We start from the raw sequence: 23,604 nt of genomic DNA, 5'->3' as shown, positions 1-23,604 counted from the left end.
AAGAGCAGGATCCAAGCGCCTTTCCCTATGGCCAGCAGTATTTTGAACCTGCTCCACAGCTCGATTCTCGCTATTTTGCCGCCTTGCAGAACGACGTCGAGTATCGGCTGCTTGCTCAATTGCGCGAATTGCAGGTTCTAGACGCCTTTGAGAACGAAACTGAGAATTAGATTCTTGCTCAATTGCACGAACAGGACGATTCAAGCGTCTCGACCTTCGCGACACTGTATTGACGCCCTGTTCTGCATTCCTGACTAACGAATCTTCCCTACGCCTACGCTGATATACTGTATTTGCCACTCTCTCCACCTCTGCATATCCCTCATTTTCCCTATTTATCCTATTTCTCAACAATTGCGTTCTGGCACGTTGAGAAGCAGTGGGTCTATTTAGACGAGGCATTTCTAGTAATTATATACACAACTTAATAAAATATTTAGAAATATATTATATTTAGAAATTATTATTTATTGAACACAGGAAAAAAAAACTTAATAGAAAAATAATATTATAAAAATAAGTATTTAAAAATACTCAAGCTTATATTATTATTTTAAATATTATTATAATTTAATTAATAGTATTAGAAGTATAAGTCTTTATAAAGACTAACGCTTGCAGCACTATTAAACAAATACGTATAAATATGTAAAATAGGTATGTATAAAAATTATTCTTTTAAAGAGTATAATTTTTATATTTATATTAATTAACTGCGAAAAAAGGGAAATAATATGTAGTTAAGAAAAAGTCTATAAAAAGACTTAAGCTTAAATTATTATTATTAGAAGCAACCTAACAAAATTAATAGTATTATAAGTACAAGTCTTTAAAAAGACTTAAACTTTTAGTACTATTAAGATAATATACGCTAAGTACGTATATGAATATAAATATAATAGTAAGCTTTTAAAAATGCTATTAATGGGAAAATGTATAAAATATAATAAGATTAAATGTGAATAAAAATAATAATAATTTAAGAAGTCTTTAAAAAAACTTAAGACTTAAATTATTATTTTTTTAATGTAGGATAATTATATAGTATAATAATAAAGTATAGTATTAATAGTATTATAAGTGCAAGTCTTTAAAAAGACTTGAACTTTTAGTACTATTAATTTTATATACGCTGAATACGTATATGGATAAAAATATAAGAATAAGCCTTTAAAAAGGCTCAGTTCTTATATTAATATGGGTAGAAAAGCGTGGGCGATATAAGGATGAAGAAAAGTCAACTGCAAATTTGATACTTAGCAATGAGCGCAGCGACGAGACAGCAGCGGGCCAAACGGCAGCGACGTCAATCGAAGCAGCAACAGCACTCACGACCGCGTTGTAATTTAACAATTTAATTTTACGTTAATGTATGCCACTTTTTATCAAAAAATGTAATCTTTACGTTAAAAATTAAGCTTAACACTTATTGGCTGGCAAAAAAACGTCAAGAACTGGAAAAATCAATTAAAAATCGCACTCGGCTCTAAAAAGATGTTGTAATACGCAAATTTAGTCTTCGACTGACTCCCTTCTTCTTTATTTTCTTTTACTATTTACTTTTTCAAGAAAAGCGCGGGAAAGCACCGTAAGCTAAGAGCGAGTTCTTCCATTTAGATTTAACATTTACTAAGAGCAATGCTCTTATTAAAATTACATTCTATTCAACACTAGATCAATATATATTGAATTATTGAAGAGTACCTGAGAAAAGCCAAATAACCATAACATATGATTAAAGGCTTAATGATTGTAGCGCCTGCTAGCTCATAAGAAAAACAAACTTTAAGCTTCTAGAATTTAACTTTTATCTTACCAAAAGGAAATAGTTTAGACATATATTTTACTATAGTAAAAGAAGATAAGGGGTCAGAAAGAAAAAATGGCACATATTGATAATATTATGTTTTTTCAAAAACCGAGTTTCGCTCTTTATAAAGAGTGCGCATCGATTTCTATTTTCAAAGTGTCAACAAAGACGTCCGTCTCTCTCTAACATTAACCTGCCACGCACTTGTAAAAAACGTGGAAAAGCGCTCTAAGAGAGAGAGAAGCTAAGAGCGAGATTCAACACTAAAATTCTTTGCAACACTAGATCAATATATATTAAATTATTGAGAAGTGGTAAAGAAAAGCAAAACAACATATGATTTCAATTATTTATTATCATATATCATTAGCTATTCAGAAAAAGCATTGCTGCGATCAAAATTATATAATAAGATAATATTAAAACATATATTGATATTGGGCTTATTTCGTGGAGGCACAACAATAACATTTCAAAGGGTGTATTTAATAATACGAATATTTTATTTGTGCAGGAAATAACCTTTGAAGCATTTTTGCAGTTTTGAATATTGTTAGCGTCTGCCAAAAAGTCGCTGCAGCGATCTATTACGTCATCGGCTGGCTGTCTCTGACGTCATAGAACATGCTACTCCTTTCAAAGTGTCAACAGAGACGTTCCTTTCTCTTTAACATTCATCTGCCACGCACTTGTAAAAAACGTGAAAAAGCGCCCTAAGGGAGAGAAGCTAAGAGCGAGATTTAACACTAAAATTCTTTTCAACACTAGATCAATATATATTGAATTATTGAGAAGTGGTAAAGAAAAGCAAAACAACATATGATTTCATTTATTTATCATCATATATCAGCTACTTAGATATATCAGCTACTCAGATAAAGCATTGCTCCGATCAAAATTATATAATAAGATAATATTTAAACAGATTGGGCTTATTTCGTGGAGGCAGAACAATAATATTTCAAAGGGTGTACTTAATAATACGAATATTTTGTTTGTGCACGAAATAACCTTTGAAGCATTTTTGCAGTTTTGAATATTGTTAGCGTCTGCCAAAAAGTCGCTGCACTGATCGATTACGTCATCGGCTGGCTACTCCTTGAAATCTTACATTCTTAAAAACTTGTAATGTAATGGTGTTTTGGGGAGTCTGTGGGCGTGAGAGTGGGCGTGGTAAAAAGTTTTTTGGCAAATCGAGAGAAATTTGCAAGACTAATAAAAGTATGAAAAAATATCACAAAAATTTTTAGAAGTGTGGGCGTCAGGCCCGGCGACAGGGAATACGGGCCCGGGGGGAAAAACCCCGTCCTACCACCCCCCCCCCTGCCTTCGGGCCTGCATATACATAAGTTATGTTTCCGTCAAAAATCCGGGCCCCCCTCAGAAGTCCGGGCCCGGGGGGAAACACCCCCCCCCCCCCTGACGACGGGCCTGGTGGGCGTTGCCGTTTTTTTGCGGTTTGTGGGCGTTAGAGTGGGCGTGGCAAATATTTATTTGGCAAATAAATAGAAATTCGCAAGACAAATACAACAATGAAAGAATATGAAACCAATTTTTAGAAGTGTGGGCGTGGCAGTTTTTTGCGGTTTGTGGGCGTTAGAGTGGGCGTGGCAAAATTTTTTTTTGGCAAATCGAGAGAAATTTGCACGACTAATAAAACTATGAAAAAATATCAAAACATTTTCCAAAAGTGTGGGCGTGGCAGTTTTTTGCGGTTTGTGGGCGTTATAGTGGGCGTGGCAACATGAATCGATAAACTTGCGCTGCGTCTATGTCTCTGGAATCTGCATGCTGAATCTCAACTCTCTAGCTTTTATAGTTTCTGAGATCTCGACGTTCATACGGACGGACAGACGGACAGACGGACAGACGGACAGACGGACAGACGGACGGACAGACGGACATGGCCAGATCGACTCGGCTATTGATCCTGATTAAGAATATATATACTTTATATGGTCGGAAAAACTTCCTTCTGCCTGTTACATACTTTTCAACGAATCTAGTATACCCTTTTACTCTACGAGTAACGGGTATAAAAAGAGCGTGTAAATATTGCCACCTCGTCACGGCGACGTCGTCCTGGCGCCATATCGCCATTTCCCGGAGCGCCTGTAATTTGCCACGTCCTTCGTCCTCTTGGTCCTTGGGGGGTGTTGTTTGCTGCCATCTAATCGCGAACAAATATTGTTTTAATACTGCAGCGAGCTTTCTTTAGTTTAGCTAGCCAGTCCGCCACACCCACTTCCACTTACACTTACACATCCCTTTTCCTCTGCAGTCAGCTTAACCTGCAATTAAGTTTTCTCATGGCTATGAAAAGGCAACTCCTGTTATTGTTGACGAAAATTACGGCTGTTTGTACTACCAACAATTGTAACTATTACGTGTTCCCGTTGGCTTTAAAAGGAGGAAACAACTACTGGGATGGCTATACAAAAACCTTATGCTTTAATCCATTACATACAGAAATCTGATAAACGATTTAATATTTTTCAATCCTGCAAAAAATGTATTTATGTATTTAAGCCTGGGACAATGATAAAACAAGTAATTGGCGTCAGAAAGCTACTTATGCCACTGTTTACCACAATAATCCCCCGAGATATTTGCGGTGCAATTCGGTCGGTACTTTTTTATATAGCCCATAAAATATTTAAACTTTTCGCAACCAATTCATTTCCTGAGGGAAAATCTTTAAACGTCATCTATAGCATGTTTGTTCGTTAAGAAATTTATTACTGCCGCACTCGGCGTGTTGAGCTCACATTTTTCTTCATCAGCTCGATTTCGTCATCGTTCCGAATATTCCACGCCCCCATTTTGGTAACTTGTTTTCCGTTTTTTCTTCAACTTTTCCGGATTTTCTTTCCCTTTTTTTTTTGCCGTCCTGGCACGAAATAAACTCCAGTTCTGAACTAACCCCGCCTTAATCCTTGTTTCTGTAATTTTGTTGCCCTTTTTTTTTTGTACCATTCACGCTGTTGTTTCTCACACGGTAATTAGATTTCTGGGTTATATTTGGTTGTTTGCAAATTTATCCAAGTCTTCCCTTTGACGGCGCTTCTTTTTTATTTAGCGAACTAATTACGTGTCTTTGGATTGCCGCCTGTTAATTCCAAACAAACCCGCATCCAACCCATCTTGTTCGTAATAAAAATCATAACTTTTAACTTGTAGCCACATACAAATATTTCATTAAAATAAACGCGAATAAGCCACAGGATGTCTGCTTGGTTTGGTTGCCATCCCGCGACCGCAGGCGTCTGCGGAGGTGGGAACCCATTAAAGTAATGAGCTCATCTCGTGATGTTGCAACACGCCGCCCCTTCCCATCTACATCCTACATTCCCTTCAGGGTCCTGCCTTTTCGCTGTTTGCTCATGGAGGTTGACAAACCCAGACCACAGCACACACGCGCTCATCATTGGAGGCAACACCCCATCTCGGATTCAAGTGTTATGCGTTATGATCACGCAGCACTTCCGGTTCCCTGCTAAATCCTCTCATGAGCCTCTAGGGTATTCATCAATGGAATGGTATTCCAATAAAATGTATCAATCGAGTGTAAATATCTTAATTATTTATTTGTAGTAACCCAAGTTATTAGGATTTTTTCTAGGCAAAGAATATCTGCTATTCGGTTTCGTAGCTATTTCGTTCATTTTGAAAGTTTTTTCCACGGTTTTCGCTCACGGTTTTCCTCACGTTCACAGACAACAACAGAAACTGCGTGAAATTGTGCGTTACAAGCAGGTCACGCCCCCAAAAAGACGCCCTAGACGAAACACGTTCCTTTTGCTCCTCTTTTTTCTCATCTTAACCCCTTGGTGCCCTGCTGGGAATCCGGGATTGTTTGGCGCCAACAAATAAATCTGCAAATCTGAACCAACCAGCCACTGGGAATACCCTACTGTAAGCTCGGGCCACATAAAACTCTAGGGATACCCTACTTGGAGCTTTGCTTTACGGTTGGCATGGCCTAGATTAAATGAGATTTAACGGAATTTAAGGGAAGGCTGAAAATGAGTTTAATGCAGAGTTTTTCGCACAGCACTAAAAGCCCTTATTTACAGCAGGGTGTACAGAATATAATAGGGGTTTTTTCCATGCAGTTTTTGATTTTATCTCCCGCGTTGTTTTTAGTTATTGTGTACGCTTTTTTTTGCCCAAGTACGTGACTTTTTTTAATTGTGCATACAAACTATAAAGCTGCTCCCTTTCAACCTCCTGCTGTCCCCCGTTTTTTCTCGCCCAGTCCATATATATACATATGTATATATAACTTTAATCTCCATATGGCTGCGGCTGCTCACGCCATCTGATTGATTTTTGTCACATGAACTTGTCACACTGGCCCTGAAGTCGGTCAGTATACATAAGACCATATTAATGTATCTACACTTGAGCGAAAATCCCATAAAGAAATCATGTAATAAATATAAATAACAATTTTGCTTATAACTACATGATTACATTTATAAATATAATAAAATATCTACTTGAGTCAGGGGGATCAGCAATGATTTTATGTGGCACCCTGAATACCCTATTTTTTCTCAGTATTTTCGATGTGGGTGAAGCTTTCATTGCTCTGGCTTGTGATTATTGCTTCTAGTTCATTTGTTTAATGGTCTCGGAGGCAGGGAGCGGAAATCGTTACACTGCCCGTCCAGACCCTCGTAAATAGAATCTCTGGGGCAGATCTGATCCGTGCCAAGAGTTTGAGGGAGTTGGTAATAGATACTTGCATAAATAAATTGATTGGTCCCTTATATCTGGCTGTCAACTTCCCATTTGCTTATGGCATAAATTAGCTTAATTTATGTGCTCGTTCATTAGCTCCCATTTCAATTTGGGCATTCACAGACAAAGTTCAATTAATTCCAACTTCAAAGAAGTAATTTCCTGTAAATTGATAGTCACGAATTACACTTACATATTTGAATTTCACCAGTAATTTTTTCCAATGAAATAACTTTAAATAAATGGTATTTAATACGTAAATTGGCTACAAAATATTTCGCTTGTCTGATAAACAATTTAATTTTCGTGGTATGTCATAATTTCATCAACATTCCGGTTTTAATACCAATACATTTTTTGTTTCTCTGAACTTTTCCCTTGATGCATTATTAATGAATTCACAGAAACAAGGATGAATGTATAAAAATTGTTATTTGTTTGCTGGCGGGGAAAAGCTTACAGTACGTGCCAATAAGCACTATGATATATTTATGTTTTCATTTATTTATGGCACTCTAAAGTAAAGAGCAATTTAATATTGAAGCCAGGCGAACGAGTTAAATCAAATGTTTTATGCAACAAATTCCATTTCGTTGTCACGTCAAAGTCACTGGGATGGGTAATATTTCATTTAATCTATGGCGCCTATCCTGTTCACTTGGTGCATATAAATAAATCGAAAATTTATTGTGTTCTTCATTACTTAGACGAAGGCAATTTCATTGGCACACATTTCCCTTCCGCACCAACAGATGTCCGTATATATGTCCGTATTTTATTTGATTCGGGTAATTCCTTTAGAGGACTAATCGATAGCACGTGACGCTTAAAGGTGAACGACTGTGTCACTGCGGGTTGAACGCACAGATAAGACAAAAGTCGGTGGGGAAATGGGGGAGCGCGGCATCGGCATCCACATACACACATTCACACACACATCCATGGCAACAGGATGCCAACGAGGACGTCACACAAATTGACTTTTTAAGTAGGCAACAATGTGGCTACAACTGACGAAGGACGAAGGACGACGTGGGGATGCGGCATAATAATAATGGAGCGCAATAAAAAAATGTGGGCGAAACAGAACCATTTTCCATTTCCATTCTGCAGCAACCACCACCAAAAACACGCCCCCTTATCAAAGACGCTCCACATTTCTCAGTGTGTGTGTGTGTATAGGACTGTCATCGGGAAATGACGGCATTACGGCATTTACAGTTAATGCCTTTATGTCCTCAAGGATTTGGCCTGACATGCGGTTGGTTTTGGGACTCCCCAGGGGAATCACATTCTTTTTTGCATAATATTTGATTTTATTGGGCAGTGGTGGGACCCTTTCCGCAACTATTTTTTGGGGCACATTGTTAATTTGGCCAAAATGTAGTTCAAATGGTGAGTTTAAAATGCGAGAAAAAATATAAACGAAACTGGGCTGGAATAAATTGAATAAATTCAAAGACTTTGATCACATTTGTTGTGTTATTTAATTTTACAACTTTAAATGTAAATTAAGAGTGAAACGGTTCTGATTAGTATTTACAGGCACTTTGATTTACATACATTTTACTTTAAATTGATCTGAGGAACTCGATTTGTTGACCTGCTATTTCGCATTTTCATCTTGAAACAACCAAACAGGCATCATAACTGCTAAGTTTTCACATTCGTGCTGCCGACTTTGTAGCGCATTCAAAGCCACAATATCCAATTAAGTATTCATTTAGTTTTGTCAACTTCCACAACGGTTATTTATTACTCATGTGCAACAACACAGCCCTCCCACAACCCGCAACACACACTGTACGTGTGTTCGCCCAAAAACCCCTAAAAGTAAACTAGAAAATTACATTTTCATGTCACACACACAAAGAAATAAAACCGAATCGCTGTCAGCGGTGGAAAACCCGAGAATTGGTAACTGGCAACTCTGCTTTTCATTTGCTGGCCATCAACCCATCAACTATGATATATTCGTATACTTTTTCGATTCCAACCCAACTCTTTGCCCGCAATCCCCAATCGACCATTTGCTTTCGGTTTTTGATATACCAGTGCATTGTGGTCATAAATCGCTCGTTTTTGCGGCACACTCTCCATAGCCCATGTGTGTCACCTGTCCTTCTGTGGAGAAAGAGAGCTAAAGTGTGAATATTATTGTGCAGAGGGATTTCATGGCATTTACATTTGAGAACAATAAACATTGTTCTAAAAAAAAAAGACACATAAATAAAATGTATTCAGAAGTACTCATGATATCCCTTTAAGGGTAAAAAAGAGTATATTACACTGCCAAAACGACTATGACCATTATATAGTTTTTATTCATCGTAGACATACTTTGTTGAACAACAATGAAGAACACTCATTCATCTTTACAAGCTGTTGATAACATTACTAGCATATTACCCTATCACTTCATCCCATCGCCAGCCCATCAACTGTTGCTCGTTCTTTGTTGAACGATGGGTAGTAAAAAATAATCCAGTCACTGACTTTTAAAGTACATCATCTCGTAAAGCCACGTACATAATTGTATAGAATTTCCCAACATTATTGCGCAGCTTCAATGCTGGCTACTCTGTTTCGTTCACTTCGACCCCAAAAAGTAAAGGTTGCTTGACCTCCGTGGAACTTTTCGCTGTTGTTTTTGCTGCTGTTGCTGTTGTTGCTGGGCGAACGGGTTCATGAACTCGCCGAAAAACAAACTTTGACTTTTTATGGGCAAACGAACGCAAATCCATTCAAACTTTTGTCCTTGTTGTTGGCGGATTTTAAAGCGTCACACACGTTGTGTGTGTTTATCAAGTTGAGGGGACAATAAATGCAGACGTCGCGCCGACAAAACGCAGACAGTTTAAATGTCCTGGCACAATTTCCACACTCTAGTCACTGTCAAGTCAGCAACACTTTCCACCATTTTCATTTTGGTTCGCATTTTGGTGCTTATGCACAATGCACTGAAAGAAAGCTATGCACATGGAAGCAACTAATAAACATTTATCACATCATTTTGATAGGGTTTTTAAGTTGAACCTAAATGTTTGTAGCTCAACAAATTTCTTTAATAAGATAGCGTCTGAATTTGTGTAAATAATCTTACTTAAGGGATGATCATTCAACTAATTGTCCTAATTTCCTAGTGCATTTTCTTTGTTTGCCAAGAGCTCACTTGAGTCTCGTACTAAACATGGCTTTAATAATTGACGGCACGCCATGCCAGGCGGACCGGAACAATGTCAGGATATTAGCTAATGCCACAAATGCATCCTGGCAACTGCCAGCATAGCGACAATTTCATGCCAGCTGCGCACACAACAAATGCGCAACAATAACAATTAAAATTGGAAACTGCAGCAGCTATATCTAGATTGTCAGGGGAGTGTCCTCAGCGCAGGAAGAGCCGGTCCATGCCATCGAGTGGTTCAACCTTGGCCTAACAGCACAACACGCCCATCCTCATGCTCATCCTCATTCGCATCCTCGACTCTGCACTGCTCTGCATTGGAAACCATAATTATCCAATTGAACAATAAACAGATGCCTGCCAGGCTTGAGTCAATAGACAATGGCTGCGGCGGAGTGAAGTTGAGCCTGCCCAGCTGGCATCCTTTCAAATGGTTGTTGCTGCTGCTGCTACTGCTGCAGTTGTTGCAGCGGTTGATGTTGCTCCTGCATTTGCTGTATTGTGGTGATTGTGGCATCGTCGAAAGGTTGTGTGCAACTACTGCCCTCCGGCAGAGGAGAGTAATGAGTTTTGCAGGGCAGAAGTAGTGTTGTCTCTTGGGGATCTTAATTGAGTTAAATGCGAGTGTGATTCAAAATATATATTCGCATTCTGAACGAGTTATTAAATTTCAGAACAAAAATGGCATTAAACAGATATTTTTACAGGATTCACTAATTTTTATCTATTTCCTTACTACAAATGGAAAGTCATAATTGAATGCCAATTTAATGGTTTATTTTATAGCCCTTTATACCTTTTAATAAGCCAAGCTAAGGAATGCCAATTAAAAGTGATATGGCAGCAGCGCAAATTAAATTCTAATGATAATTGCAATGATACCAGTCAAAACAGAATTCAGAACAAATGGGTAAATTCATAAGCAGACGGAATTAAGCCAATTAAATCTGACAACTTCTATTCAATTTAATATGCGTATCTCTGGGCATCTCTAGTACAAAGGGGGCTGATGAACCCAAAAGCAGCTGTGGAATGGTATAGGTTGTAGGGAACAGGACTAGGATATACTAGGGGATTTTAGTGCATAAGCTGAATTCGACTGCCGGCCAAGTCAAGTGTAATAATGTGCCAAAAACGTTTAGGAAGCCACAGGATGTTGGACAATTGGCAAAAGGCAACTGTCGTCCGGCTGAGTGGACATGGGTCAGTGGACTGAACTGAACAGTGGACACAGGACACAGGACACAGGACACTGCCTGCATTCCTTTGTCTGGGCAAAAATGTTTATTTAATGAATATTTATTAACACTAACTAATTTTGGTTTTCTCCGCTTTGTTTGCTCCCATTTTGGCTCACAGGTGACTGACGACCAGGACGGCCAGCAATGTGCAGACGGTCGCTGGCTGAAATTGCTGGCAGGACACAGAACCAGACCGCAAGGATCAACGCAATCAAGGAGCAGCAGTTGCAGCTGTGAATGCATCAGCAACTGACAACCGGCTACTGGCTACTTTTTATATATATAAATCCAGAACGAAATGCGTTTTTGCAGCTCGGCCAACAAGAAGATCATCACACAGATAGCAGTTGATCGATGAACTAATGCAAATGCCCTCCAATTGCAGCTTTTGATGCAAACTTAAGGCCGGGGCCCAACACACAGAACCCAAATTGACTGATAGTTTAAACTACTTACTATAAAGTAATCGAACAACATAAATACGAAACAAAAGGGCTGCAACAACTTTTTAATTACTGTTAAGAACAACTCGTTAATTGCCAAATATGTGTTGCCTGATCTAAAGTTGAACAAAACTTATATATACATATATATATATAAATTAATAATAATAAAACATTAAACCACTAATCCGAAACCGCCACGAACAAGCTCAAGATCAAGAGTTGACGCCGAGAGACACTTGCATAAGCCATGGGCAACAAATGCTGCAGCAAGCGACAGGATCAGGAACTGGCACTGGCCTATCCCACTGGGGGCTACAAGAAATCCGACTACACCTTTGGCCAGACGCACATCAACAGCAGCGGCGGCGGCACCATGGGCGGCGTTCTCGGCCAGAAGCACAACAACGGCGGCTCCCTGGACTCGCGCTACACCCCGGATCCCAATCATCGGGGTCCGTTGAAAATCGGCGGAAAGGGCGGCGTTGACATCATCAGACCTCGCACCACACCAAGTGAGTACTTCTCCAAACAAAAAGTCACTCTAATATTCCATTAGTAATTACAGTGAAGAATCTAACTTATATGATGCATTTTAATTAGTAAGGGTTGTAGGTAGTTCGTTTAGGATTCCAACCAGGATTCTACCTTACTTTAGTCAGAGGATCGAGGTTATAAAGCTTACAGCTACGAGTTTTAAATCCTTTGCCCCCATTTTTTCACAAGCTTAAGCAATTTAATATACATTAAGCTGGCGCTGTTGGATTTTCACTGTTTGTTTACGTATTATCATGCATTAGTAATTAGCTGTTGGCTGTTAGTCTCTCCTGGGCCGCGGGTGGAGTGATAATTCCAGCTTTTAATTAGCAATTTGACTTTTTGCCTGCCACAGAAATTGGCTTTTACCCGCTGGTTGGCCTTGTGTTTGCATAATGTGGCTGGCAGGGAGACAACCAGCCAGCTAGCTAGCTAACTAACCTGCCACATAACCAGCGTTCATACAAGTTACCAGTGCCATGGCTCCGTGGAACCCCACTTCCATAATTAGAGTTCCCCTCCCAGGAGGTTCAGAGGTGGAGTCAAGTCATTTGCCAGGTGGCGGCAGCGCAATTCTCATATTTGCAGTGGTAATACGATGAGAGTCGTTAACCTTGACCACTTCTCGGGTGCGTGGCCCAGAAAAAGAAGGGTCGGGTTGGTCTTGGTGTTGGTTTAATGCCACCTTGACGGCGATATTGCATTCCATATGACACGACATTGCGTTTACGAGAGCCCAGGGAGTTGGCCAAGGAGTTGCAGCTGGCAAGGAGGTTTTCAAGCAGCAATTTCTTGCAGAAGGGCTGGGGCTTGTTGCCATATTTGCACAAGAAAATTGTAAGGTTCAGTACAGGAAATTCAAAGGGGTAAAGAAATTAGCAATGCAAATAAAGGGGGCTGCGTTTAAAATTGGCACATATTTTTATACCAAGCTTACTATGAAGTCATTAATTCAAGCTTAAGCAAGCGCTCTTAAGAATCTTTGGGTTTTGTTGCAATTTAAACTATTTAACTATTTAAATGTTTAAATTCAAAAGCTTAGCGTTTTTTCTTCAAAAATCTGTCACATGGGTTCACCATTGAAATGGCGGTATTATTTTGATCTGACCTGTCTTTTGTTGAGAAGGCAGACCTCGCTGTCAGCCGATTAACTGCCAGTACTGCCTTATAGCATATATGGCCGTAAAGCCGCTTAGGTCGTGTAAACCCATCGAGAGGTTGAGTGCTTGGCCAGTGATTTGTGCCGACTTTGTCAGCACGAACTTTGCATTCGGCATTTCGCATGGGTTTTGGTGATGATGAAGGGGGGGTTCGGTGATCCAAAAGGGTCAAAAGGGGGATGGGCGTTGCAATGGAGGTTGCAGCGAGCGGCCAAGGCAACTGAACTGGCAAGCGGCGAGAGCCGTTTATTTATGCGTTGCCTCGATGTGAGCTAAATCAATTAGCCAAATGCAAGTCAGTGCCAAAAATTGTGGCTTGGCAGCTTTTTCCTCCATGCGCGAAATGAAAATGTTTCGTTGTTTATGGCCCCGGCCACCAAAAAAGTATGCTATCCAATTTGGAATTTGCATTTGGCACCCCCTCAACTCTCCCATACTTGAACTCATTAGATTCTAATTAAGTTTCGGTCATGGCTGGCAAATTGGTTAGTCAAAATAGGCAGAGAAAATGAAAATAAAAATATTATTTCCCAATTTGTCGCCATAAATTGCAATTTGAGGACGCAAATCAAATTTGCCCAGCCAGACGAAAATTGCCACTAACTCGACTCAACAAACCTCACTTGCCTCATCCTTTACACTTTTTTTTATACTTCCAGCCGGTGTTCCTGGTGTCGTGCTCAAGCGCGTTGTCGTAGCCCTGTACGACTATAAATCCCGCGATGAATCCGATCTGAGCTTCATGAAGGGGGACCGCATGGAGGTCATCGACGACACCGAGTCCGATTGGTGGCGCGTCGTGAACCTAACCACCCGGCAGGAGGGCCTCATCCCGCTCAATTTCGTGGCGGAGGAGCGCAGCGTTAACAGCGAAGAGTAAGTGCCTGTTTATATTACAATTTAAGTTATTTTGGTTACTTTTTACAAGAGCTAAGCAGAATCACTTTAATCTTAACCGAGTATTTTGATTTAATATTAAGCAACATCTTCTATTCCCAGCTGGTTCTTTGAGAACGTGCTGCGAAAGGAGGCGGACAAATTGCTGCTGGCCGAGGAGAATCCTCGTGGCACTTTCCTCGTGCGACCCTCTGAGCACAATCCCAATGGCTACTCGCTGTCGGTGAAGGATTGGGAGGATGGACGTGGATACCATGTGAAGCACTACCGCATCAAGCCGCTGGATAATGGCGGCTACTACATAGCCACCAATCAGACGTTCCCCTCGCTTCAGGCCTTGGTCATGGCATACAGCAGTGAGTATATAGCTTTCGAACAGTGTGAGACTGTTAAACCTATTTATTAATTTCCCTATCTCTGAAGAAAACGCTCTTGGCCTGTGTCACATATTGTCGCGTCCCTGCCCCAAACCGCAGCCCCAAATGTGGGACTTGGGTCCGGAACTGCGTGATAAATACGAGATTCCGCGCTCGGAGATTCAGCTGCTGCGCAAACTGGGACGCGGCAACTTTGGCGAGGTCTTCTACGGCAAGTGGCGCAACAGCATCGATGTGGCGGTCAAAACACTGCGTGAGGGCACCATGTCCACGGCTGCTTTCCTCCAGGAGGCCGCGATTATGAAGAAGTTCCGCCACAACCGCCTGGTGGCCCTCTATGCTGTTTGCTCGCAGGTATGTGCTATAAGCATATTGAGATTGATGTGTGTATTAACCTGAACTATGAATCCTTTGCAGGAGGAGCCCATTTATATCGTACAGGAGTACATGTCCAAGGGCAGTCTTCTGGACTTCTTGCGCGAGGGCGATGGTCGCTACTTGCACTTCGAGGATCTCATCTACATAGCCACCCAGGTGGCCAGCGGCATGGAGTATCTGGAGTCCAAGCAGCTCATCCATCGCGATTTGGCAGCCCGTAATGTGCTGATTGGAGAGAATAATGTGGCGAAGATTTGTGATTTTGGATTGGCGCGTGTTATCGCTGATGACGAGTACTGCCCCAAGCAGGGATCCCGGTTTCCGGTTAAATGGACGGCGCCCGAGGCGATCATCTACGGCAAGTTCTCGATCAAATCGGACGTGTGGTCCTATGGCATTCTGCTGATGGAGCTTTTCACGTACGGACAAGTGCCCTATCCGGGCATGCATAGTCGCGAGGTGATTGAAAACATCGAGCGCGGTTTCCGCATGCCGAAGCCAACGAATCACTACTTCCCGGACAACATTTATCAGCTGCTGCTCCAGTGCTGGGATGCTGTGCCCGAGAAGCGGCCGACATTCGAGTTCTTGAACCACTACTTCGAGTCCTTCTCGGTCACGTCGGAGGTGCCGTATCGAGAGGTGCAAGACTAAACAGAGTCCAGCCTATTCACACACATCACCTACACTCTCTCACACGCATACACACACGTACGATATATATATATAGTATATAAAGTTATACATATATTATACATTTATATGCATATTTACTATAATTCTTAAGACTTTTTAATGGCATAGTTGCATACCAACCAACCAACACACATGAACTCTATATGTATGGTATATGTATGTGTTTAAGCGTATCTAAACAATTCAGAAACGAACTACAAACAAAAAAAAAATCAACAAAACACACAAAAAAAACCTAAGAACGGAAAACAAAATTTTATATTTTACACGCAAAACTATTTTATAATTTATATACCTAACTGTATGTACTATGGAAATAGAAAGTATTTAACTAGTTTTTTAAGCTTAACCAGAAACAGTAAGGGGCCGAGAAATGATACCAAGAAATCAAGAACAGAGCAAGAAAGAAATTGAAGGCAACTCTATTGAATTTCAAATCGAATACAGCTACAATTTAACGCTACTTTAATCGGTGCTTAGGTTTTATGTATAAACAATCCAATCCAATCTACAACTAGAACTTTTTGATCTTAACCTCCCTCTGCTGAATACTTTCTTCTGATACTTTCCACACACACGACTATCAACTAAGCCAAGTATTATTTGACTCAATCAAACCGTATCAAGAAATCGAACATTTAAGCAAAACAAATTGTTGCTAATGAGAAACTCCAATGATGGCATTTACTTATAAGGTGGCGTCCACCCCTCGTCTCTACTTCCAAGTCAGAAATCTACACGATCTATCACCCGAAACATAATATGTTGCTTCTTCCTCGAGTAGGTGAGGCTAGGAAAAAAATAAGGAAAGCGAAAATTGCATTTTGTACAAATCAATGAAAAGGAGAGAAAAACGCATTTGACATATTTCGTTGTTAGCAATTGAACCAATGAATGTTTATAGTACATTTAAGTTTATGCCAAAATTATTGTTTATTCTTTGTTCGTATACTTAAGCACAAGCAAAACGATTGGGCACTGTCCATGTAGTCTAGATATATCTATTGATGTATAACCTGCAGCGTTGGCCCGCATTTAGTTCCTCTCCAGACCTGCTGTTCCTTGCGCGTGCAGCCCAAATCAATAGCCCGACTCAAGCCATACGGATAAACTGCTATCTTAAGGGTTTCAAATGCAAATTATCAGACGATAACGATTCTAATCGATCAATGTATCAACCAATCAGAACACACACATCTATCTTAGCTTCTAGATGACCGACACGAACGTATCCAGACACTAGAAGAACACACATGAATCGAACATCGATTGAGGAGACCTTATTTAATTTATTTGATTTTTGTTATAATTTTAGTTTGTCGTTCATCGATATAGTACATATAGCATATATTGTGTTGGCCATTGTGTGCACATTCTGTAGCATAAAACCAAAGTTTAGCATTTCGTATTGAGATATATGTATTTGTAAAGATTTATACGGCAACTCAAAGCATTTCACACGTAAACACACACAGAGATCAGTTCTTAGGATAACCACGCTTAACAAGAACAACAAACCAACCAATCATTGTATGAAATGGCATTCAACGTAATCACAACGGAATCACTGCAAATAATTAATTAAAATATTGTTATAATTCACAGGCAAAACTGAAATTGTTTAGCGTAGTTGATGAATTTTTGTATATAAACTTGACATAACGTGTAGAAATAAACGAGAAATTTAATTGAATGATAATACCGAACTAATAATTAATAATTCTTTGGCAGCTGAAAAACAACAGCCATTGGCGGCGCAAGCGGCACGCGAGGCATTAACTCCACAACAAGAACAAAAATAAAAATTTCACAAATTTTGTATACAAACTGCGGCAATCAAATTGAAAGATTTACAAAATTTTTCAGCCTTTTGCCTGGGTAGGCGTGTTGCATGCGCTGACAGCGGTTTTTGCCTGATAACACACGAATAGCAATGTCTGATGAATAATTATAGTATAACAACTGCGAATTGTCATGTACTGCGGATAATGGTTCAACACGCAGATTCAAATATGAATGAAAACTGAATTTAGCTGATGTAAAATGATAGAAATGTGTCCGTTAAGTCGGTTAGGTGTGTAATGCATAATACAAATAATAATGATAATAACTAATAAAATTGAAAAATATGTAATAACTAAGAACCGCTTGTTTTATTGGGGACTGTTTAAAAATTTTGGAAATAATTTGTTTATATGATTTCCTATTTTATTTCATACAACACGAGTATGTTTGCAACTTACCATCTTTTAAATTATAATTTCATAATTAAATTAAAAATAAGTAAAACTCACGGTCGGCTTTGTTGTTTTTGCTCTTTTGGATACCAAAAAAGTTGAAGAAATTTTATTGTTCCTTTACACATAAATCTAATTGTATGTGGATAATGAAATCGTTTCTGTTTAAAAATTTTCAAAGGCAAAATTGTACATAATATGTAGTTCGTTATGCTTGTATATGTATATATATATTATTAATTCAATAACTCTTTTCGTAATCCATGAAGTGCGCTAAAAAGTAAACGTTTCTGTGTTGCAAATGCACTTTAGTTCCAATTGCAATTCATTGTTCGACATCTACTTACTCTAAACGCATTTAAGTAGACAGACGGCTTCTACTTCGAGAGAGAGACTAGACGATCTTCTACTTCCTGTGTTTATGTTGTGTGTATGGTGTGTGGTGTGTATCCGATATGAATATCCAATTTTAATTAATATTTCAATGGGTAAAACAGTTCTGTACGACTTAATTGCTCAATTTGTTTATTGTATGTACAATAAATTCGTATTACTCTTATTTATTGTTTGGCATTCGTATTTTGGACCTACGAACGTTGCTGACTAGTTGATTTGATCTGCTATCATGGGTTTAGCCAACTTTTAAAAGTTCTCTAAACCCACTGATCAAACCGCCTAGATGCCTGGATATAATCCAGTGGAAACAGATTAACAGTTGTATTAGTTGTAGGAATGTTGGGTGTACCATATGAGTACAACTGTTCGTAATGAGAGTTATTAAAGTCCTATAAAGTTTTAATTGGTTTTGAACAACAGTAACTCTATTTATACGGGCTAACCTGATCACGTCTTAAAGGTAAATTTGCATAGCTAAGTATACAGCAATATCTCAAGTCATCAGATTCATCCATAATTAACAGGGTAACCATCTTAATGATAAACATTTACAAAACGCATTCGTCAACAATTCTATGGGATATTTGGTTCAACAAGGGCCCGTTTTCTTAGTGCTGTCAGTAATAATAATATATTAATATTGAAATAAAATGATCTTTAATAAAATACCTAATTAAAGTAGGAAAATGCTTTAACTTTTTAATAGCATGTAAGGAAACGGACCTTTGTGGAATATTGAGTGAAAAACAATAATCTGTGGCTCGCTCAGTTCCTGAAAATACAAAACCAAACCAACCATTTTTGACTATTTCAAATTTCACAATTCGAGACTTTCAAAACTGGTTGGTTTTAGAATTTTCACCTGAGCGAACGCACATCATATGGTGTGATTTGACTAGTTTCCTTGCAGGCTGTAAGTATTTTGCTTTGATTTTTGTGTTGTTTGGTAAACTTGAGTTGCACCTCTAGATCCTACATTTAATATTTAGAATTGCATCCTCTGGTCGTAAAGCTACAAATATTAAACTCTATTTTCGCCTCGTATGAAACTAGTCTAGGTTTGTATCTTTGTATCTATGTGACCTCAGATCCCTCGGTTCCTTCGTGAAGGATCTGCAGTCGGCTAACGCATTCGAATCGCACTTATCGGTGTTATGAACTAAGATTTTTGATTCTTTTGAATCGTTGTTTCCGTTGGTTGTTGGTTTTTTTTGGTTTTTATGTTAAAACGCTCTGCACAATCATGTTTTTAACTGATGCATAATAAGCCCAGGAAAATGACTTGCATTACCTAACAAAAAATGCATATCTAGCTTTCATTCCCTAAAGGAGAGTAACTCTAAAATGTGCATCTCGGGAAGGGAGGGCTATGGGATTTGAGATACATATTTTTAAGCTGGACGTCAGAGTTACCCAGCCTTCGAAAATGAGTAGCAATATTTTCGACTGAACAAAAAGATACTGTTCAAAACCCTTTTTTCTATCGATATTGGTATATGCATTTTTTCGAAGGAAATGCAAGTATGATACATATTTCTGAGGTATTTTCATGCAATCTCGTTAACAGGATTTTCTTCCAACATTGTGCAGGACATTTTGGAGTCGACGAGGCCGAAACATTTGTGATCTTAAGCTGATTTACATGGCTGATGAGATCTGCTGCCCCTGCTGATAGAGTTGATCCTGCTGCTGCTGCGGCTGTTGCTGCTGCTGCTGTTGTTGCTGCTGCGGCTGGAACTGCTGCTGCTGCTGCTGCTGCTGCAGTGGCTGTTGGTACTGCGGCTGTTGCTGCTGCATCTGCTGCTGCGGTGCCAGTTGCAGTGGCGGCGGTGTGTTGCCAATTGCTGCCGCAGCTGCTCGGGCATTTTGCTGCGTTGTGGCCTCGTTGGTCTTCAGGAAATATGTTATTAAATCGATGGGCAGCGGGAACACAATCGTCGAGTTCTTCTCCGCAGATATGGTGTTGAGTGTCTGAAGTGGTTACAACGCATAAATCAGTATTAAATCTCTGCTAAATCGCAGATAAGAAACCCACCTGAAGGTAGCGCAGTTGGAGTGCAGCCGGCGAATCGCCAATCACCTCGGATGCCTCGCGAAGTGCCCTCGACGCCTTCTGTTCTCCTTCGGCGGCGATGACTTTGGCACGGGCTTCCCGGGCGGCTTCTGCCTCCGCGGCCATGGCACGTTGCAGTTGCACCGGCAGACGCACGTCCTTGCTGCTCGGTCGATGGAGAAAATGAGATTAGCCGGCGTGACTTGCAGATACTTCGCGGAAATGCCCCTAACTCAGAGGAGGTGCCATATTTTATCCACAAAGTGTCTTCCCCTTAACGTTGACTATTAATCTCTCTTCCCATATACTCAGACGTTTTTGTTTTCAGTGCAGAAGTGCGCACGACAAAGCTTGAACTTCCCATTTAGATTTGTAAAATTTATCTTTTTGAGCGCTCATCCTTAGCAGTTTTAAATTTAAAGCTATCAACCGAAATGTGCGGAGCTGTATGCTAATGGCGCTCAGCTCAATGGCGCATCTTTAATTCAAATGTGGAACTTGGCAAACATTTTTTACGACCAACGAGCCGTGAAGTTAAATTTATTAAATACAATTTATATCGCCGTATTTTTCTCAAATTTAAATCGAGTTATATAACTCATAAACAGCACAATTTCTCGCATCATTTTATTGGCCATTTGAGGAAGTTATAAACCATCTGATCAATATCATAACACCGACGGCGAAGAAGAAGTGAGATGCAATAATGAAATATTCAACAACTGCCATAAAATGAAACCGTTCTCAACGCAAAGTTGTGCCTTATGGAAAAGTGGGAGTTTTTTTTTTGGTGGGATGGAGGGGCGAAAAAGGTAGCAGCCGCAACATAGCCACAGTAACAGAAACAGCAACAATAATACGAACAACAACAAGCGACAGGGCGTCAAGTTGTTGCAGCTGTTTCAACATGGCCAACACACCAGCAGCAGCAGGCTCTGCCACTCCGCCATATTGTTTTGGCCCTGTATGAGCATTTGACATGCCAACGTCAAAACACTTGGCACTGCGAAAAAGTGAAGCTGACAAAGTAGCCACGTGCCCCCTTCCCTACCCCCTCCCCTCCCCACCAAAGAGGGGCAAATAATAAATTATAACAACGGGGCCTCGGTGACAGCAGACAAAGGGCAGCAGCCAGCTCCCACAATCCCACACCTCCCGCACACCATCAGGCAGGCAGCGTTATTGTGATAAATGCCCGGAAAAATGGTATAACAAATAAAAAAAATAACGAACAATCTTGATTGCTGTGGCCTTGCAGGGGCTACGACAATGTTTACGGGTCTCAAACTAGCCAATTTAAATGTTATATAAGCTGGGGATTAGGGGCGACTCGGGAGACCTCAGTCAGCAGAGGCACTATAATTTTTTAACGTTCTTTTTGGAACTCTGACTGGAACTTTCTCGGTTTATTAGTTAAAGTTAATTTTAAAATAAATCTCGGTGGAAAATAACTTTATAAATATTAAATAGCTATTATTAACCAGATGAAATCAACTTTATTATAATATTTTGAAGCACATTAAATGGCAATAAATCTAGGCTAGAAAACTATAAAAATCTCGTTTCAAAAATTAGCCACAGCTAATATCGGTTAACCAGCATCATCACAATTGACCCAAAGTTAGGAATAAAATTTGAAAACATTGAAACTAATCCATTCCCTTTAGAGAAATCACCCCAAAAGTAGCACTAGAAAGCCAAGCTCACTATATCCTTTCAAGCACATCAACTTCGACTTGGCGAGGTGAAACGTTTATAACATTACTTTTATAGCTTGACATAGAAACTTTTCCAGGTTGCCACTGCAAGTGTTGTGTGTGTGTGTGTGTGTTTGTGTGTTAAAGGGGGTTAAAAAAGCTGTGCTACTTACATTTCCACACGTTCAACTTTGATGCCCCAGGCATCGGTGGCTTCGTCGAGTTGAACCTGTTTATGATTGGACCAGGCCAGGTTGTTGAGGTGGGTGCAATCGTTGGTTGTTGGGTTGGTTTAGACGGTTTTGTTGGATTTGTTGGTTTTGTTGGGTTGTGAGGTGGATGAGCCGTGTGAGAAATAGCAGTAAAAATACATTAGTTTTTGTTTACACGCGTTTTTCAGGTCGTTAACAGTTTTGTTTCGGTTTTGCTTTTATTTCTTTCACCCTCTCCGCTGCCCTAGTGCATTTTTCCGCACATTGTTTGTGGGTCGTGCAGCATCCTTGAAATGAAAAACTAAAAATGCAGCACTTGGCATCGTCGAGGGGAGTGTAAGGAGCCATATAGCCATATAGCCATGGAGCCGTAGAGCCCTGGCAACTTGGCATTTTGCACATGTTCGCACATCGACGTGCACCAACGGCTGCCTCTGCCGCTGATGCTCGAGATTTTCGCCTGATTTTGAACTATTTTTCATATGGCATGGAAAATAAATAAATAAAACGACCCGTTGCCAGGCTTGCCATAGAATTTGGGTTAAGTTGGCAGCTGCTAAGATATGCGGCTCGTAACTTTACCACCATCGCCTCCCCGATGCCTTTTCAATTTGTACATTGCGATGAAAAAACGCTTTGGCTCCGAGATTATTTTCATGCCAGGCACGGAGCGCAGACAGACATATCGCCTTTGGCAGCTGGTAAATTTCGCAATTAATATTTCGCCAACGGAGTTTCACCGCAAAACTTTAAGGTTTATGCTGCATAATTAGGAGCGGAGGCTTAAATGTCATCTGTCAGCAGAAGGGACTGGCAAGTAGCTGCATTTATTCTGCGTGGATTTTCTCGTTTCCTTTGTGCACGCAAAAAAATATTGCATTTTAAATTAAGAAAGAAGAGAGGCTTACGGCCTAGGACTTTTCTGGTTTTTTTCAACTCATAAAATGTAATTTATCACGATGCATTTGTTAGTGGCGCCCAACGTGGAACTTCTTTTCTTGTCTACGTTAGTGCAAATGGCGCCCAACGTGGAATACTTTATCTTGATACAATTTTGTACGGATGGAAAAAGCACCCTACGTGAGACATTAAATCTTGTATATCTCCGAAAGTAAAATTTGTTTTTAGAACGTAACGAACCATTGCAATTTTTAATGCGGCTATTTAATTATTGATTGTTTTTTTTCTATGTGTATTTCTTTGTAACGGCATACTAAGTAAATTAGAGGAAGCAGCTCGACGGAGCCACTAAATTCTCTGGAGAGGGAGAGAGTTTGTTGGCGGGCCGGGCCAACTGGCAACTGTCAACTGTTTTGAACTCACCTGCATTGTGCCGGAAATCGTCATACGCTCGCTGAGTATCTCATGCAAATGCCGAGTTCCCATTGTGTTTCGTAGAGTAGTCTGTGCCAGTAGCCTGGTCGAATGGTGAGCATTCTCCACGTTCGCGATAGAGACGGTCGCATTTGATACCCGATAGTAAACCACTGCATCCACCGAAACCGTAACGCTATCCTTTGTGAGAACCTACAAGATG

General features: G+C 40.0%; 2 protein-coding genes across 13 annotated transcripts in view; one reads left to right on the top strand and one right to left on the bottom strand.

Moving 5' to 3' along the window:
- The window catches only part of LOC120448022 (tyrosine-protein kinase Src64B), a 43,106-nt gene extending 27,123 nt beyond the window's left edge, over positions 1–15,983 (top strand). For all 4 annotated transcript variants that reach the window (XM_039629762.2, XM_039629760.2, XM_039629763.2 and 1 more), the window contains 5 exons: positions 11,103–11,942; positions 13,784–14,000; positions 14,124–14,377; positions 14,445–14,752; positions 14,816–15,983. In XM_039629762.2, coding sequence (XP_039485696.1) covers positions 11,678–11,942; positions 13,784–14,000; positions 14,124–14,377; positions 14,445–14,752; positions 14,816–15,430 — 1,659 coding nt within the window. In that variant the 5' untranslated portion in view covers positions 11,103–11,677 and the 3' untranslated portion in view covers positions 15,431–15,983. The remainder of the gene's footprint in view (positions 1–11,102; positions 11,943–13,783; positions 14,001–14,123; positions 14,378–14,444; positions 14,753–14,815) is intronic.
- A 1,790-nt stretch (positions 15,984–17,773) lies between these two features.
- The window catches only part of LOC120447668 (band 7 protein CG42540), a 38,197-nt gene continuing 32,366 nt past the window's right edge, over positions 17,774–23,604 (bottom strand). For all 9 annotated transcript variants that reach the window (XM_039629194.1, XM_039629190.1, XM_039629188.1 and 6 more), the window contains 4 exons: positions 23,391–23,594; positions 22,029–22,084; positions 20,141–20,321; positions 17,774–20,076 (listed from right to left, as the gene is read on the bottom strand). In XM_039629194.1, the coding sequence (XP_039485128.1) occupies positions 19,744–20,076; positions 20,141–20,321; positions 22,029–22,084; positions 23,391–23,594 (774 nt within the window). In that variant the 3' untranslated portion in view covers positions 17,774–19,743. The remainder of the gene's footprint in view (positions 20,077–20,140; positions 20,322–22,028; positions 22,085–23,390; positions 23,595–23,604) is intronic.

Source organism: Drosophila santomea, chromosome 3L, assembly GCF_016746245.2.
Source record: "Drosophila santomea strain STO CAGO 1482 chromosome 3L, Prin_Dsan_1.1, whole genome shotgun sequence".
Classification (NCBI taxonomy): Eukaryota; Metazoa; Arthropoda; class Insecta; order Diptera; family Drosophilidae; genus Drosophila; species Drosophila santomea.
The sequence above is the reverse complement of the archived record's forward strand: the minus strand, read 5'-3'. Positions and strand labels throughout refer to the sequence as shown.